Source organism: Phocoena phocoena, chromosome 13 (assembly GCF_963924675.1).
Source record: "Phocoena phocoena chromosome 13, mPhoPho1.1, whole genome shotgun sequence".
NCBI lineage: Eukaryota > Metazoa > Chordata > Mammalia > Artiodactyla > Phocoenidae > Phocoena > Phocoena phocoena.
The window spans coordinates 31,935,678-31,951,987 of record NC_089231.1 but is presented as its reverse complement, the minus strand read 5'-3'; the positions used below and the strand labels follow the sequence as shown (position 1 = coordinate 31,951,987).

Here is a 16,310-nt window from a genome sequence, read left to right as displayed (position 1 = left end):
TCTCCTCTATATGTGTGATTTTCTAGATGTACTAATATAAATTTCCTCTTGAATGAGCCAGACTGAGTTATAATTTTGTACCTTGAGCAGGTGAAAAGGAAATTATTTGGGACTTTCACCTTCCTCTAGTAAGACACCAATGGGAAGTTGTTAACCAATATTCCCATTAGAGAAGCTAAGAAATGAAATGATGAAAAAATTGAATTGCAAGTCTAATAAATTGCTCTGTGTTAAAACTTTTTCCCCTAAAATTATTTTATTTATAGCCAGACAAATGTATGTTTTCCGCTATCTGTTAGTATGGAATATCCAATTAGCTTAATCTTTTTTTTTTCTTTAACATCTTTATTGGAGTATAATTGTTTTACAATGGGGTGTTAGTTTCTGCTTTATAACAAAGTGAATCAGTTATGCATATGTTCCCATATCTCTTCCCTCTTGCATTTCCCTCACTCCCACCCTCCCTATCCCACACCTCTAGGGGGTCAAAGTGCACTGAGCTGATCTCCCTGTGCTATGTGGCTGCTTCCCACTAGCTATCTATTTTACATTTGGTAGTGTATGTCCATGCCAGTCTCTCTTTGTCCCAGCTTACCCTTCCCCCTCCTCGTATGCTCAAGTCCATTTCTAGTAGGTCTGCCTCTTTATTCCCATCTTGCCACTAGGTTCTTCATGACCTTTTTTAAGATTCCATATATATGTGTCAGCATACAATATTTGTTTTTCTCTTTCTGACTTACTTCACTCTGTATGACACACTCTAAGCCTATCCACCTCACTACAAATAACTCAATTTTGTTTCTTTTTATGGTTGAGTAATATTCCATTGTATATATGTGCCACATCTTCTTTATCCATTCATCTGTTGATGGACACTTAGGTTGCTTCCATGCCCTAGATATTGTAAGTAGAGCTGCAATGAATTTTGTGGAACATGACTCTTTTTGAATTATGGTTTTCTAAGGGTATATGCCCAGCAGTGGGATTGATGGGTCGTATGGTAGCTATATCTTGAGTTTTTAAAGGAACTCCATAGTGTTCTCCATAGTGACTGTATCAATTGACATTACTACCAACAGTGAAAAGAGTTTCCTTTTCTCCACAACCTCTCCAACCTTTATTGTTTGCAGATTTATGATGATGACCATTCTGACAGATATGAGTTGATATCTCATTGTATTTTTATTTGCATTTGTCTAATGATTAATGATGTTGAGCATTCTTTCATGTGTTTGTTGACAATTTGCTTATCTTCTTTGGAGAAATGTCTATTTAGGTCATCTGCCCATTTGTAGATTGGGTTGTTTGTGTTTTTGATATTGAGCTGCATGAAAATTTTGGAGATTAATCCTTTGTCAGTTGCTTCATTTGTAAATATTTTCTCCCATTCTGAGGGTTGTCTTTTCAACTTGTTTATGGTTTCCCTTGCTGTGCAAAAACTTTTAAGTTTCATTAGGTCCCACTTGTTTATTTTTGTTTTTATTTCCATTTCTCTAGGATGTGGGTCAAAAAGGATCCTGCTGTGATTTATGTCATGGAGTGTTCTGCCTATGTTTTCCTCTAAGACTTTGATAGTTTCTGGCCTTACATTTAGGTCTTTAATCCATTTTGAGTTTATTTTTGTGTATGGTGTTAGAGAGTGCTCTAATTTCACACTTTTACATGTATGTACCTGTCCAGTTTTCCCAACACCACTTATGGAGGAAGCTGTCTTTTATCCACTGTAAATTCTTGCCCCCTTTATCAAAGATAAGGTAACCATATGTGCATGGCTTTATCTCTTGGCTTTCTATCCTATTCCATTGATCTATCTTTCTGTTTTTGTGCCAGTACCACAGTGTCTTGATTACTATAGCTTTGTAGTATAGTGTGAAGTCAGGGAGCCTGATTTCTCCACCTCTGTTTTTCTTTCTCAAAATTGCTCTGGCTTTTCAGGGTCTTTTGCGTTTCCATAAAAATTGTGAAATTTTTTGTTCCAGTTCTGTGAAATATGCCAGTGGTAGTTTGACAGTGATTGCACTGAAACTGTAGATTGCTTTGGTAGTACAATCATTTTCACAATGTTCATTCTTCCAATCCAAGAACACAGGATATCTCTCCATCTACTTGTATCATTTTTAATTTCTTTCATCAGTATTTTAAAATTGTCTGCATAGAGGTCTTTTGTCTCCTTAGGTAGGTTTATTCCTGGACATTTTATTCTTTTTGTTGCAATGGGAAATGGGAGTGTTTTCTTAATATCATGTTCAGATATTTCATCATTAGTGTATAGGAATGCAAGTGATTTCTGTGCATTAATTTTGTATCCTGCTATTTTATGAAATCCATTGATTAGCTCTAGCAGTTTTCTGGTAGCATCTTTAGGATACTCTATGTATAGTATCATGTCATCTGCAAACAGTGACAGTTTCACTTCTTTTCCGAATTGGTTTCCTTTTATTTCATTTTCTTCTCTGATACTGTGGCTAAAACTTGCAAAACTATGTTGAATAAGAGTGGTGAGAGTGGGCAACCTTGTCTTGTTCCTGATCTTAGTGGAAATGATTCCAGTTTTTCACCATTGTGGACAAGGTTGGCTGTGGGTTTGTCATATATGGTCTTTATTATGTTGAGGAAAGTTCCCTCTATGCCTATTTTTCACTAGGGTTTTTATCATAAATGGTGTTGAATTTGTCAAAAGCTTTCTCTGCATCTACTGAGATGATCATATGGTTTTTCTCCTTCAATTTGTTAATGTGGTGTATCATATTGAATGATTTGCATATATTGAAGAATCCTTGCATTCCTAGGATAAACCTCACTTGATCATGGTGTATGATCATTTGAATGTGCTGTTGGATTCTGTTTGCTAGCATTTTGTTGAGGATTTTTGCTTCCATGTTCATCAGTGATATTGGTCTGTAATTTTCTTTCCTTGTGACATCTTTGTCTGGTTTTGGTATCAGGGTGATGATGGCCTTGTAGAATGAGTTTGGGAGTGTTCCTCCCTATGCTATATTTTGGAAGAGTGTGAGAAGAATAGGTGTTAGCTCTTCTGTAAATATTTGATAGAATTCACCTTTGAAGCCATCTGGTCCTGGGCTTTTGTTTATTGGAAGATATTTAATCACAGTTTCAATTTCAGTGCTTGTGATTTGCCTGTTCATTTTTTCTATTCTTCCTTGTTCAGTCTCAGAAAGTTGTGCATTTCTAAGAATTTGTCCTTGGCTTCCAGGTTGTCCCTTTTATTGGCGTAGAGTTGCTTGCAGTAATCTCTCATGATTTTTTTTATTTCTGCAGTGTCAGTTGTTACTTCTTCTTTTTCATTTCTAATTCTGTTGATTTGAGTCTTCTCCCTTTTTTTCTTGATGAGTCTGGCTAGTGGTTTATCTATTTTGTTTATCTTCTCAAAGAACCAGCTTTTAGTTTTATTGATCTTTGCTATCGTTTCCTTCATTTCTTTTTCATTTATTTCTGATCTGATTTTTATGATTTCTTTCCTTCTGCTAGCTTTGGGGTTTTCTTGTTCTTCTTTCTCTAATTGCTTGAGGTGCAAGGTTAGGTTGTTTATTCGAGATGTTTCCTGCTTCTTAAGGTGGGCTTGTATTGCTATAAACTTCCCCCTTAGAACTGCTTTTGCTGCATCCCAGAGGTTTTGGGTCGTTGTGTCTCCATTGTCATTTGTTTCTAGGTATTTTTTAATTTCCTCTTTGATTTCTTCAGTGATCACTTCATTATTAAGTAGTGTATTGTTTAGCCTCCATGTGTTTGTATATTTTACAGATCTTTTCCTGTAATTGATATCTAGTCTCATGGCATTGTGGTCAGAAAAGATACTTGATACAATTTCAATTTTCTTAAATTTACCAAGGCTTGTTTTGTGACCCAAGATATGATCTATCCTGGAGAATGTTCCATGAGCACTTGAGAAAAATGTGTATTCTGTTGTTCTTGGATGGAGTGTCCTATAAATATCAATTAAGTCCATCTTGTTTAATGTATCATTTAAAGCTTGTGTTTCCTTATTTATTTTCATTTTGGATGATCTGTCCATGGGTGAAAGTGGGGTGTTAAAGTCCCCTTCTATGAATGTGTTACTGCCGATCTCCCCTTTTATGTCTGTTAGTATTTGCCTTATGTATTGAAGTGCTCCTATGTTGGGTGCATAAATATTTACAATTGTTATATCTTCTTCTTGGATCGATCCCTTGATCATTATGTAGTGTCCTTCTTTGTCTCTTTTAATAGTCTTTATTTTAAAGTCTATTTTGTCTGATATAAGAATTGCTACTCCAGCTTTCTTTTGGTTTCCATTTGCATGGAATATCTTTTTCCATCCCCTTACTTTCAGTCTGTATGTGTCTCTAGGTCTGAAGTGGGTCTCTTGTAGACAGCATATATAAGGGTCTTGTTTTTGTATCCATTCAGCCAATCTGTGTCTTTTGGTGAGAGCATTTAATCCATTTACATTTAACGTAATTATCGATATGTATGTTCCTATTCCCAATTTCAAAGTTGTTTTAGGTTCATTATTATAGGTCTTTTCCTTCTCTTGTATGTCTTGTCTAGAGAAGTTCCTTTAGCATATGTTGTAACACTGGTTTGGTGGTGCTGAGTTCTCTTAGCTTTTGATTGTCTGTAACATTTTAGTTTCTTTGTCAAATCTGAGTGAGATCCTTGCCGGGTAGGGTAATCTTGGTTTTAAGTTTTTCCCCTTCATCACTTTAAGTATGTCCTGCCACTCCCTTCTGTCTTACAGAGTTTTTGCTGAAAGTTCAGCTGTTAACATTATGGGGATTCCCTTATGTGTTATTTGTTGTTTTTCCCTTGCTGCTTTTAATATTTGTTCTTTGTATTTAATTTTTAATAGTTTGGTTAATATGTGTCTTGACGTGTTTCTCCTTGGACTTATCCTGCATGGGACTCTCTGTGTTTCCTGGACTGGATTAACTGTTTCCTTCCCCATGTTAGGGAACTTTCCAACTATAATCTCTTCAAATATTTTCTCAGTCCCTTTCTTTTACTCTTCTTCTTCTGGGACCCCTATAATTCGTATGTTGGTGCATTTAATGTTGTCTGAGAGGTCTCTGAGACTGTCCTCAGTTCTTTTTATTCTTTTTTCTTTATTCTGCTCTGCAGTAGTTATTTCCACTATTTTATCTTTCAGGTCACTTATCTGTTCTTCTGCCTCCATTATTCTGCTGTTGATCCCTTCTAGAGTATTTTAATTTCAGTTATTGTGTTGTTCTTCATTGCTTGTTTGCTCTTTAGTTCTTCTATGTCTTTTTTAAACGTTTCATGTATTTTCTCCATTCTCTTTGCAGGATTTTGTATCATCTTTACTGTCATTACTGTGAATTCTTTTTCAGGTAGACTGCCTCTTTCCTCTTCATTTATTAGGTCTGGTGGGTATTTACCTTGCTTGTTCATCTGCTGTGTGTTTCTTTGTCTTCTCATTTTGCTTAACTTACTGTGTTTGGGATTTCCTTTTTGCAGGCTACAGGTTTCTAGTTCCCATTGATTTTTGTCTGCCCCCAGTGGCTAAAGTTGATTCAATGGATTGTTTAGGCTTCCTGGTGTAGCGGACTAGTGCCTGTGTTCTTGTGGGTGAGGCGGGATGTTGTCTTTCTGGTTGGCAGGTCCACATCTGTTGGTGTGTTTTGAGGTGTCTGTGGCCTTATTATGATTTTAGGCACCCTGTCAATAATGGATTAGGTTATGTTCCTGTCTTGCTAGTTGTTTGGCATAGGATTCCCTGCACTGTAGCTTGCTGGTCTTTGAGTGGAGCTGCGTATTGGTGTTCAGATGGAAGTCTCTGGGAGATTTTCACTGTTTGATATTATGTGGAGTTGGGAGGTCTCTTCTAGACCAATGTCCTGAACTTGGCTGTCCCACTTCAGAGGTACAGCCCTGATGCCTGGCTGGAGTACCAAGAGCTTGTCATCCACATGGCTCAGAATAAAATGGAGGAAAAAAAGTAAGTAAGAAAGAAGAAGATATAATATAATATAATAAAGTTATTAAAATAAAAATAATTATTAAAAATATTTTTCAAAAATAATTTAAAAAAGAAAGAAGAGAGTAACCAAACCAAAACACAAATCTACCAGTGATAACAAGCACTCAAACTATACAAAAAAAAAAACCAAAAAACAAAAAACAAAAACGGACAGACAGAAGCCTAAGAGAAATGTTAATAGCAAAGCTATACAGACAAAATCACAGACAGAAACATACACATACATACTCACAAAAAGAGCAAAAGGGGAAAATATATAGATATCATTGCTCCCAAGTCCACCTCCTTCATTTCGGATGATTCATTGTTTATTCATGTATTCCAGAGATGCAGGGTACGTCAAGTTGATTGTGGAGATTTAATCCGTTGCTTCTGAGGTTTCTGGGAGAAATTTCCCTTTCTCTTCTTTGTTCTCACAGCTCCTTGGGTTCAGCTTTGAATTTGGCTGTGCCTCTGCATGTAGGTCTCCTGAGGCATCTGTTTTTCTTTCAGAGAGGATGGGGCTAAAGGAGCAGCTGATTTGGGGGCTCTGGCTCACTCAGGCATAGGGGATATGGAGTGCGGGGTGAGCCTGAGACAGAAAAGGCCGGCATGACATTGCAACAGCCTGAGGCATGCCGTGTGCTCTCCCTGGGAAGTTGTCCCTGGATCATGGGGCCTTGGCAGTGGCGGGCTGCACAGGCTCCCTGGAAGGGAGGTGTGGATAGTGACCTGTGCTTGCACACAGGCTTCTTGGTGGCTGCAGCAGCAACCTTAGCATCTCAGGCCCATCTCTGTGGTCTGCGCTGATAGCCATGGCTTGCGCCCATCTCTGGAGATCCCTTAAGCTGGGCTCTCAATCTCTCCTGGTGCACCAGGAAATAAAGAGGCAAGAAGTACTCTCTTGCCTCTTTGGCAGCTCAGACATTTTCCCAGACTCCCTCCCGGCTAGCTGTGCTGCACTAGCCCCCTTCAGGCTGTGTTCATACAGCTAACACCAGTCCTCTCCCTGGGATCAAACCTCTGAAGCACAAGCCTCAGCTCCCAGCCCCAATCCACCCTGACGGGTGAGCAGACAAGCCTCTCAGTCTGACGAGTGCTGGTCGGCACCTATCCTCTGTGTTTGAATCTCTCTGCTCTGCCTTCCACACCCCTGTTACTGTGCTCTCCTCCATGGCTCTGAAGCTTCCCTGCTTCACCACCCGCAGTCTCTGCTGGTTAAGGTCTTTCCTAGTGTGTGGAAACCTTTCCTCCTTCACAGCTCCCTCCCACTGGAGTAGGTCTTGTCCCTATTCTTTTGTCTCTGTTTTTTCTTTTTTCCTTTGCCCTACTCACGTACATGGGAAGTTGTCTTTTGGGAGGTCTGAGGTCTTCTACCAGAGTTCAGTATGAGTTCTGTAGGAGTTGTTCCACATATAGATGTATTTCTGATGTATTTGTTGGCAGGAAGGTGATCTCCACATCTTACTCTTCTGCCATTTCCACCCCCCCAATGCCAATTAGCTTAATCTTGTGGTATGGGTGTGCCTCATGATTATCTAAAGGAGTTATTGTCACATTCTTATTATTTTTTCCTCTTGAAGAAGGCATTTTTAATTTATTCTTATATATTGCCCTATTCAAGCCATTAGACATGAGAAGCTGGTAGCAAAATTAGGTTTTTGAAATGCCAATTCATGTAAAGCTTAAACAATGATGAAAATAATAAATAGTATAGTGAATTTATGATTTCATAAATGATACATTATACTGTTGAATTTTCCAGCAAGGTAAAGGATTCAGAGCTATTGCCCAGAGATTCTTTTCTATAACTCATAGTTGGTCATGCAGAGTTATTAACATTCCAGTATCAAGATACTTAGAAAATTGATTTAGAAAAACAAGAAAGAGTTGCAGCAAACTGCCTTTAAAAGTTTACAAAGTGATTATTTTCTCTTCAGAAACAATCTTTGAGGAAGTACTTCTTGACTAGCAACATACAGATTGCCTATAATTAAATCTTACTAACTGATTTTCATTAATAAAGAGGCCTTGCTGAATTATTGGATATTTTAAAATGAGTACATTGTATTCATTTCAGCAGTACCTTTTAAGCAAATGCCCTGGCGTATTTTCAAGAAGGGATACAAGATAATTTGTGTAGGTTAACAGTTTATATATACAGTATGGCCTTGCATTAAAAGTGAGTAATGAGCAAAATAGGAACTAGAGGAACTCACCTATTGGGGTGAGGGTAAGAGATATTTATATTGAGGGAGTAAAAAGGGTAAGTGATGATGTGTAGTCAAAGTATCTCACAATCTAGGAAAGCAGATAGCCATGAGGGATCCAAAAGCCATGTTTTCCTCTACCACAAAATAATGCTTGTTATGTTTTCAGTGCCAGTGTGTTTCTTGACAAAGAATGCTATGGCAGAATATACTTGGAAATTGTCCACTGATACTTTAAAGTGCCTCCTTGAATGAGTAAAGCAGTTTTAAAGACATCTTTTCTTCTTTAATTGAGGGAGAAATATGTTCTCAAGTGCAATGTTCCGGCAGTGTATTATGATAGAAAGAAAACTGGATAGGAAGAATTAAACATGTCTGGAGGCTCTGACAATATTTTGATTCTTTGGATCTTAATTGCCTCATCTTGAAGATGGTGTACAAAATTATATTTACATCTATATCTAGCATCCTTTCCAAATGCACCTTTAATATTCTTTAATAATTCTGCAATAAAAAGTTCAGAGACTGTAAAGTGAGCAAATGACCAAATAAGTATACAACTGCATCAGATATATTTTCCAGAGCACAGTATTTCAAGTGCAGGTAGATACACATTAGTGGATCCTGAAATCAACTTAATGTATTCCATCATCATTTATCAGAAAGAAACAGAATATAATGGAAAATACAAGAATGCATGGCCAGACGTAAGGACAAATATTGTATCTTGAAACTTTTATTGTGGTAGCCTACCTACTGTATATGTATGTGTGCAATGGGTCTAGAGTAAAATATATTTCTTATTGTCCATAGGTATCAATAATATTTGTGAACTATTTAGAGTGTCTGTTTTGGTTAAAGGAGAAAAGAGGCCTCTACTCAATAATAGCTGAAGCCATGCACCTTCATTTGGGGCTTGAACACTTGTGTTGGGACTTGAACTCTTGTGATGGGACTCAAACCGAGGTTAAATGCAGATTAGGGCGTGAACCCACACAGCCTGGACTCAAACCTGGCCAAAACCCTGATTGGGAATTGAATTCATGAGGCTGGGACTTGAACCCAGCCAAAACCTACAGTCTTCCAACTGAGATCACACATCTGGTTTCAGGACTTAATGAAGCTCAGGTTCTTGATGTCTCATCCAGAAAGAATTCAGTGAGAGACAAAGCAATAGGTAAGAAGTGAATTTATTTATTCCACAGAAAGAGTGTAGACCACCTCAGAAGGCCAGAGCAGCCTTGGAAGAATCACACTCCACAGACAGAGTTGGGGCCCTCTCAGAATGTGAAAAAGGCACAGAGGGTACAGTGTCAGTTTTTATAGGGGTAGGTAATTTCATAGGCTAATGAGTGAGAGGGGTATTCCAGCTATTTCAGGAATTGGGCTACTGCCCACGTTTTGATACTTATGGTCTGTCTTGGAACTGTCATGGCACCTGTGGGTGTGTCATTTAGCTTCCTGATGTGTTACAGTGAGTGTATACTGAGGCTCAAGGTATAGTGGACGTCAACTTGTCCACCATCTTGGACCTATTTTGTTCTAATCAGTTTATGTCATGTCCTTGGGCTATGTCATTCTTTCAAGGGTTGTGCCCTGCTCCCTTCCCTCCTGTTTTGGTCGGGTCATGATAATCAGGGAATTGATGGCTACATTGTCATTGCTGAAAAACAAATAAATTAAATTTAACAAAAATTCGCCAGTTCATCAATAAATTATTAACCAATGTAAACATTAGTATTCTAATAGTTTCTAGTAATTTATTTCTCAGCGACTAATTTAATTATAAAACATAAACAACAAAATGATAGTAAGATAAAGTTTTAGAGGGAAAACAGTATATCTAGAGGAAAAAATAATCCCAGCTATTTCTCTGGAATAAATTTGTCCAAATTTTAAATGTATTTCAATAAAAATTGCATTGAAGTAAAAATAAGGAGGCTCTTTACATAATAGGAATGTAAACTAGCTGTAAGATCCTTCTTGGCTTGCTCTGGTTAAACAGCTGGCATTAGCAGGGAAGATTTTTTTCACTAAGAAATATTCCTGTACATTTTCTGTGACTTAACTTCCTCATCTTTATAATAAAGAAAATCTCTCAGAGGTCTCTATTAGTTATGAAGGTATAAGATTACATGAGGTTTTATCCTTAGTTTTTCACAGCTAAAATTATTTGTCACTTTTATTTTGTTTAATTCATATTATTTAGAACACTATTAATTTGCATTACTTTTTTGGGGGGTGTCTCCTCTAAATTTTCTACATTCTTTTCAAAACTATAATTTTGTAAAACATTTTTAATGTTGCTGTTGTAGAATTTCCCCATGTAAATTTCCATTATTAGGAGACAAAGAAAACTCTGAAGCAAAGCAACAAACTCAGAAAAAAATTAGTATGCAATAGTTCTTCTCTTCCTTTTTTCTTGTGTGTTTGTGTATGTGTGTGTGTGTGTGTGTGTGTGTGTGTGTGTGTGTGTGTGTGTATGTATTGATAAAGACTCTCTCTTTGACCAAATTTAGTCAGGTTTCTCTAAGTCCTCTTTTCAGCTAAGCCTTGACCTTGGCCCCTGTCCTTTCTAGGCCTGTACAGACCATCTGTAGCAAGACTCCTGCTATGTCAGTGTAGAGTAATTCCCCTACCATTGATATCTAACACCTTGGCCTGGCTTCACTAAGAATTCTTTTAAGTCTGGTTAGCAAGAATTCTCCTACCCTTGATGTCTCTTCTTAAATATTTTTTATCCACCAATGCCTCCTCTCATTTCCCCCTCCTTTGCCTATAAAACCTCACTTTTCCTTGTATTTGGAATTAAGCTCAGTTTATAATGAAGTCTCTTTATTCCTAGTTCCTGAATAAAATGTGTTTTTACTACTTTACTGTCTGGCTCTGATTCCTTTAAACAGTGTACATGCTTTAGAAAATGTTCAGAGCAGGGAAGACTCCATTAAATTCAGTAAACCTGTACAAGGCACTACTTGAAAAATGCAAAGAAATAGAATCTGACACAGTAAAAAGAATATGTTTACACTTTGACAGTATTTACCTCCTGTCTTCGCATTAACAAAGGAAGTCCATATGAAAGTATGACTTAATTTGACAGCTTAGGGAAAATTTTTGAAATGCAAATCAACATTCCTTATAGATAGCCTTAAGACTAAGGATATTTCAGGTAAACAAACTGAAAGCAACATGTTTATTAAGTGGATATCGAGAATTTGGAAAATTTTTTTCATTAATTTTAAAAGAGTGGTCTCTTCTATCTCTTAGTCCCTTGTTGGTTTACTCTCAAGTAGATCACAGAGGTCATAGGCCTGGCCTCATAATGAACAATTGGATTGGTTAGTCAATCAACTAAATTTGAAAGATATCTCAGGTTCATTTAAAACAAAAATGAAGAGACCCACAACACCTCACTCAAAGCAAAGAGATATGCACCTATTCATTAAAGTGATTAAGAGCCTCAACATCCATTATATGATAGTCAATTATTTAGGCCAAAATCTTGAAGATATCTTTGGACATTTTATCTCTCTTAAGTTCCATGAATTTTTATTTTTATTACCAAAATATCATTCAAATATGTTTAGATTCTTTATCATATTACTCTAGTTCAAAATCTTATGTTTCTCTTGAAAATCTCTTGCAATAGACTCAAAATTGATTTCTCTGTAGCTATTTTCTTTCTCTTGCATTAGAACTTTTACAATGATACTAGAATTATCATTTGAAAAAACATCATGCATATGTCACCAACTATTAGGATAAAAATCATAGCTGTTAACACAACATGATAATGTACATTGTCTTTCATGTTACCCATCATACCTTGTCAGCCTCAATTTACACCACTGTCCAAACAGCTACTCTGTCTAGTCAGACTTACTGAAGTACTTTCCATATATGAGCATACTTTTATCCCATGGCTTAGAATGGCCATCAACTTCTCCTTCATTTTGATATCATACCAACACATACTCTCCTTGGCTAACATTTAGTCAAGCTCCTCTGACTCCTCCTATAAACTAGTCCTTGACTTTTAGGCTTCCATGTGTTTCTCTGCATTGCCTAGTGTTAGTAAGAATTTTGCTAAGTCAGTTTAGAGGGAATGCCCCACACTTCATATCTGATCAAATTCATCATTCTCCACCATCATCCTCCAGGTGATATCTAATTATCTTGGTCTGCCTTCAGCAAGAATTCTATTAAGTATGTTTAACCAGAATCCATGCTAGACAACTAACTGCTGAAAAATCGTCAATAGGAAGACATTGGAACTCACCAAAAAGACACCCCAAATCCAGAGACAAAAGAGAAGCCACAATGAGATGGTGGGAGAGGAACAATCACAATAAAATAAAACCCCATAACTGCTGGGTGGGTGACTCAAAAACTGTAGAACACTTATAACACAGAAGTCCACCCACTGGAGTGAAGGTTCTGAGCCCTGCATCAGGCTTCCCAAACTGGGAGTCCAGCAACAGGAGCAGGAATTACTAGAAAATTAGACTTTGAAGGTTAGTGGGATTTGATTGCAGGACTTTGATAGGACTGGTAGAAACAGAGACTCCACTCTTCGAGGGCACACACAAAGTAGTGTGCACATCGAGACCCAGGGGAAGGAGTAGTGACCCCCACAGGAGACTGAACCAGACTTATCTGTTAGTGTTGGAGGGTCTTCTGCAGAGGTGGGGGGTGGCTGCTTCTCACCATGAGGACAAGGACACTGGCAGCAGAAGTTCTCCTTTGTGTGAGCCCTCCCAGAGTCTGCCATTAGCCCCACCAAAGAGCCTGGGTAGGCTCCAGTGTTGCATCATCTCAGGCCAAACAATCAACAGGGAGAGAACAAAGACCCACCCAGCAGCAGACAAGCAGATTACAGTTGTACTGAGTTCTGCTCAACAGAGCAATAGCCAGCTATACCCACCACCAGTCCCTCCTATCAGTAAACAGGCACAAGCTTCCTAGATAGTCTCATCCACCAGAGAGCAGATAGCAGAAGCAAGAAGAACTACAATCCTGCAGCCTGTGGAAGAAACAACACATTCACAGAAAGATAGACAAGATGAAAAGGCAGAGGGCTATGTACCAGATGAAGGAACAAGATAAAACCTCAGAAAAACAACTAAATGAAGTGGAGATAGGCAACTTTCCAGAAAAAGAATTCAGAATAATGATAGTGAAGATGATGCAGGACCTGGGAAAAAAGAATGGAGGCAAAGATTGAGAAGAAATGTTTAACAAAGACCTAGAAGAATTAAAGAACAAAGAAACAGAGATGAACAATACAATAAATGAAATGAAAACTACACTAGAAGGAATCAATAGCAGAATAGCTGAGGCAGAAGAACGGATAAGTGACCTGGAAGACAGAATGGTTGAATTCACTGTTGCAGAACAGAATAAAGATAAAAGAATGAAAAGAAATGAAGACAGCCTAAGAGACTTCTGGGACAACATTAAATGCAACAACATTCACATTATAGGGGTCCCAGAAGGAGAAGAGAGAGAGAAAGGACCTGAGAAAATATTTGAAGAGATTATAGCTGAAAACTTCCTAAACATGGGAGAGGAAATATTCATCCAAGTCCAGGAAGTACAGAGAGTCCCATAAAGGATAAACCCAAGGAGAAACATACTGAGACACATAGTAATCAAATTGGCAAAAATGAAAGACACAGAAAAATTATTGAAAGCAACAAGGGAAAAATGACAAATAACATAGAAGGGAACTCCCATAAGCTTAACAGCTGATTTCTCAGGAGAAATTCTACAAGCCAGAAGGGAGTGGGATGACATATTTAAAGTGATGAAAGGGAAGAACCTACAACCAAGATTACTCTACCAGCAAGGACCTCATTCAGATTTGATGGAGAAATCAAAAGCTTTAAAGACAAACAAAAACTCAGAGAATTCAGCACCACCAAACCAGCTCTACAACAAATGCTAAATGAACTTCTCTAAGTGGGAAATACAAGAAAAGAAAAAGACCTACAAAAACAACCCTAAAACAATTGACAAAATGGTCATAGGAACATACATATCAATAATGACCTTTAAAGTGAATGGATTAAATGCTCCAACCAAAACACAGGCTTGCTGAATGGATACAAAAACAAAACCCATATATATGCTGTCTACAAAAGACTCACTTCAGACCTAGGGACACATATAGACTGAAAGTGAGGAGATGGAAAAAGATATCCCATGCAAATGGAAATCAAAAGAAAGCTGTAGTAGCAATACTCATACAGATAAAATAGACTTTAAAATAAAGAATGTTACAAGAGACAAGGAAGGATACTACATAATGATCAAGGGATCAATCCAAGAATAAGATATAAGAATTAGAAATATATGTGCACCCAACATAGGAGCACAACCATACATAAGGCAACTGTTAACAGCTATAAAAGAGGAAATTGACAGTAACACAGTAATAGTGGGGGACGTTAACATCTCACTTACACCAATAGACAGATCATCCAAAATGTAAATTAATAAGGAAACACAAGCTTTAAAAGACACAATAGACCAGATAGATTTAATTGATATTTATAGGACATTCCATCTAAAAACAGCAGATTAAACTTTCTTCTTAAGTGTGCATGGAATATTCTGCATGATAGATCACATCTTGGGTCACAAATCAAGCCTCAGTAAATTTAAGAAAATTGAAATCATATCAAGCATCTTTTCTGATCACAATGATATGAGATTAGAAATCAATTACAGGGAAAAAGAATGCAAAAAGGCACAAACCCATGGAGGGTGAACAATACGTTACTAAATAACCAAGAGATCACTGAAGAAATCAGAGAGGAAAAAAAAAAAAAAAAAAACCTAGAGAAAAATGACAATTAAAACACGATGATCTAAAGGCTATGGGATGCAGCAAAATAAGTTCTAAGAGGGAAGTTTATAGCAATACAAGCCTACCTAAAGAAACAAGAAAAATCTCAAATAAACAATCTAAACTTACACCTAAAGGAACTAGAGAAAGAAGAACAAACAAGACCCAAAGTTAGAAGAAGGAAAGTAATCATAAAGATTAGAGCAGAAATAAATGAAATAGAAACAAAGGAAACAATAACAAAGATCAATAAAACTAAAAGCAAGTTCTTTGAGAAGATAAACAAAATTCATAAACCATTAGCCAGACTCATCAAGAAAAGGAGGGAGAGGACTCAAATCAATAAAATATGAAATGAAAAAGGAGACGTTCCAACAGACACTGCAGATATACAAAGCAACCTAAGAGACTACAAGCAACTCTATGCCAATAAAATGGACAACCTGGAAGAAATGGACAAATTTTTAGAAAGGTATAACCTGCCAAGACTGAACCAGGAAGAAATAGAAAATATGAGCAGACCAATCACACGTAATGAAATTGAAACTGTGATTAAAAATCTTCCAACAAACAAAAGTGCAGGACCAGACGACTTCACAGGTGAATTCTATCAAACTTTTAGAGAAGAGTTAACATCCATCCTTCTCAAACTCTTCCAAAAAAATTGCACAGGAAGGAATACCCCAAAACTCATTCTATGAGGCCACCATCACCCTGATACCAAAACCAGACAAAGATACTACAAAAAAAAAAAAAAAAAATTACAGACCAATATCACTGATGAATAGAGACACAAAAATCCTCAAGAAAATACCAGCAAACAGAATCCAACAACACATGGAAAGGATCATACACCATGATCAATTGGGATTTATTCTGTGGATGCAAGGATTTTCAATATACGTAAATCAATCAATGTGATACACTATAGTAACAAATTAAAGAAGGAAAACCATATGATCATCTCAATAGATGCAGAAAAAGCTTTTGACAAAATTCAACACCAATTTATGTTAAAAACTCTCCAGAAAGTGGGAATAGATGGAACCTATCTCAACATAATAAAGGCCATGTATGACAAACCCACAGCAAACATCAGTCTCAATGGTGAAAAACTGAAAGCATTTCCTCTAAGATCAGGAACAAGACAAGGATGTCCACTCTCATCACTGTTATTCAACATTGTTTTGGAAGTCCTAGCCATGGCAATCAGAGAAGAAAAATAAATAAAAGGAATACAAATTGGAAAACAAGAAGTAACACTGTCACTGTT

General features: G+C 37.1%; 1 protein-coding gene across 1 annotated transcript in view; it reads right to left on the bottom strand.

The window, feature by feature from the left end:
* Nucleotides 1-16,310, bottom strand: part of RIT2 (Ras like without CAAX 2) — a 599,180-nt gene that overhangs the window by 418,802 nt on the left and 164,068 nt on the right. The window contains 1 exon segment of the mRNA XM_065890056.1: nt 9,805-9,836. Within this exon segment, the coding sequence (XP_065746128.1) occupies nt 9,805-9,836 (32 nt within the window).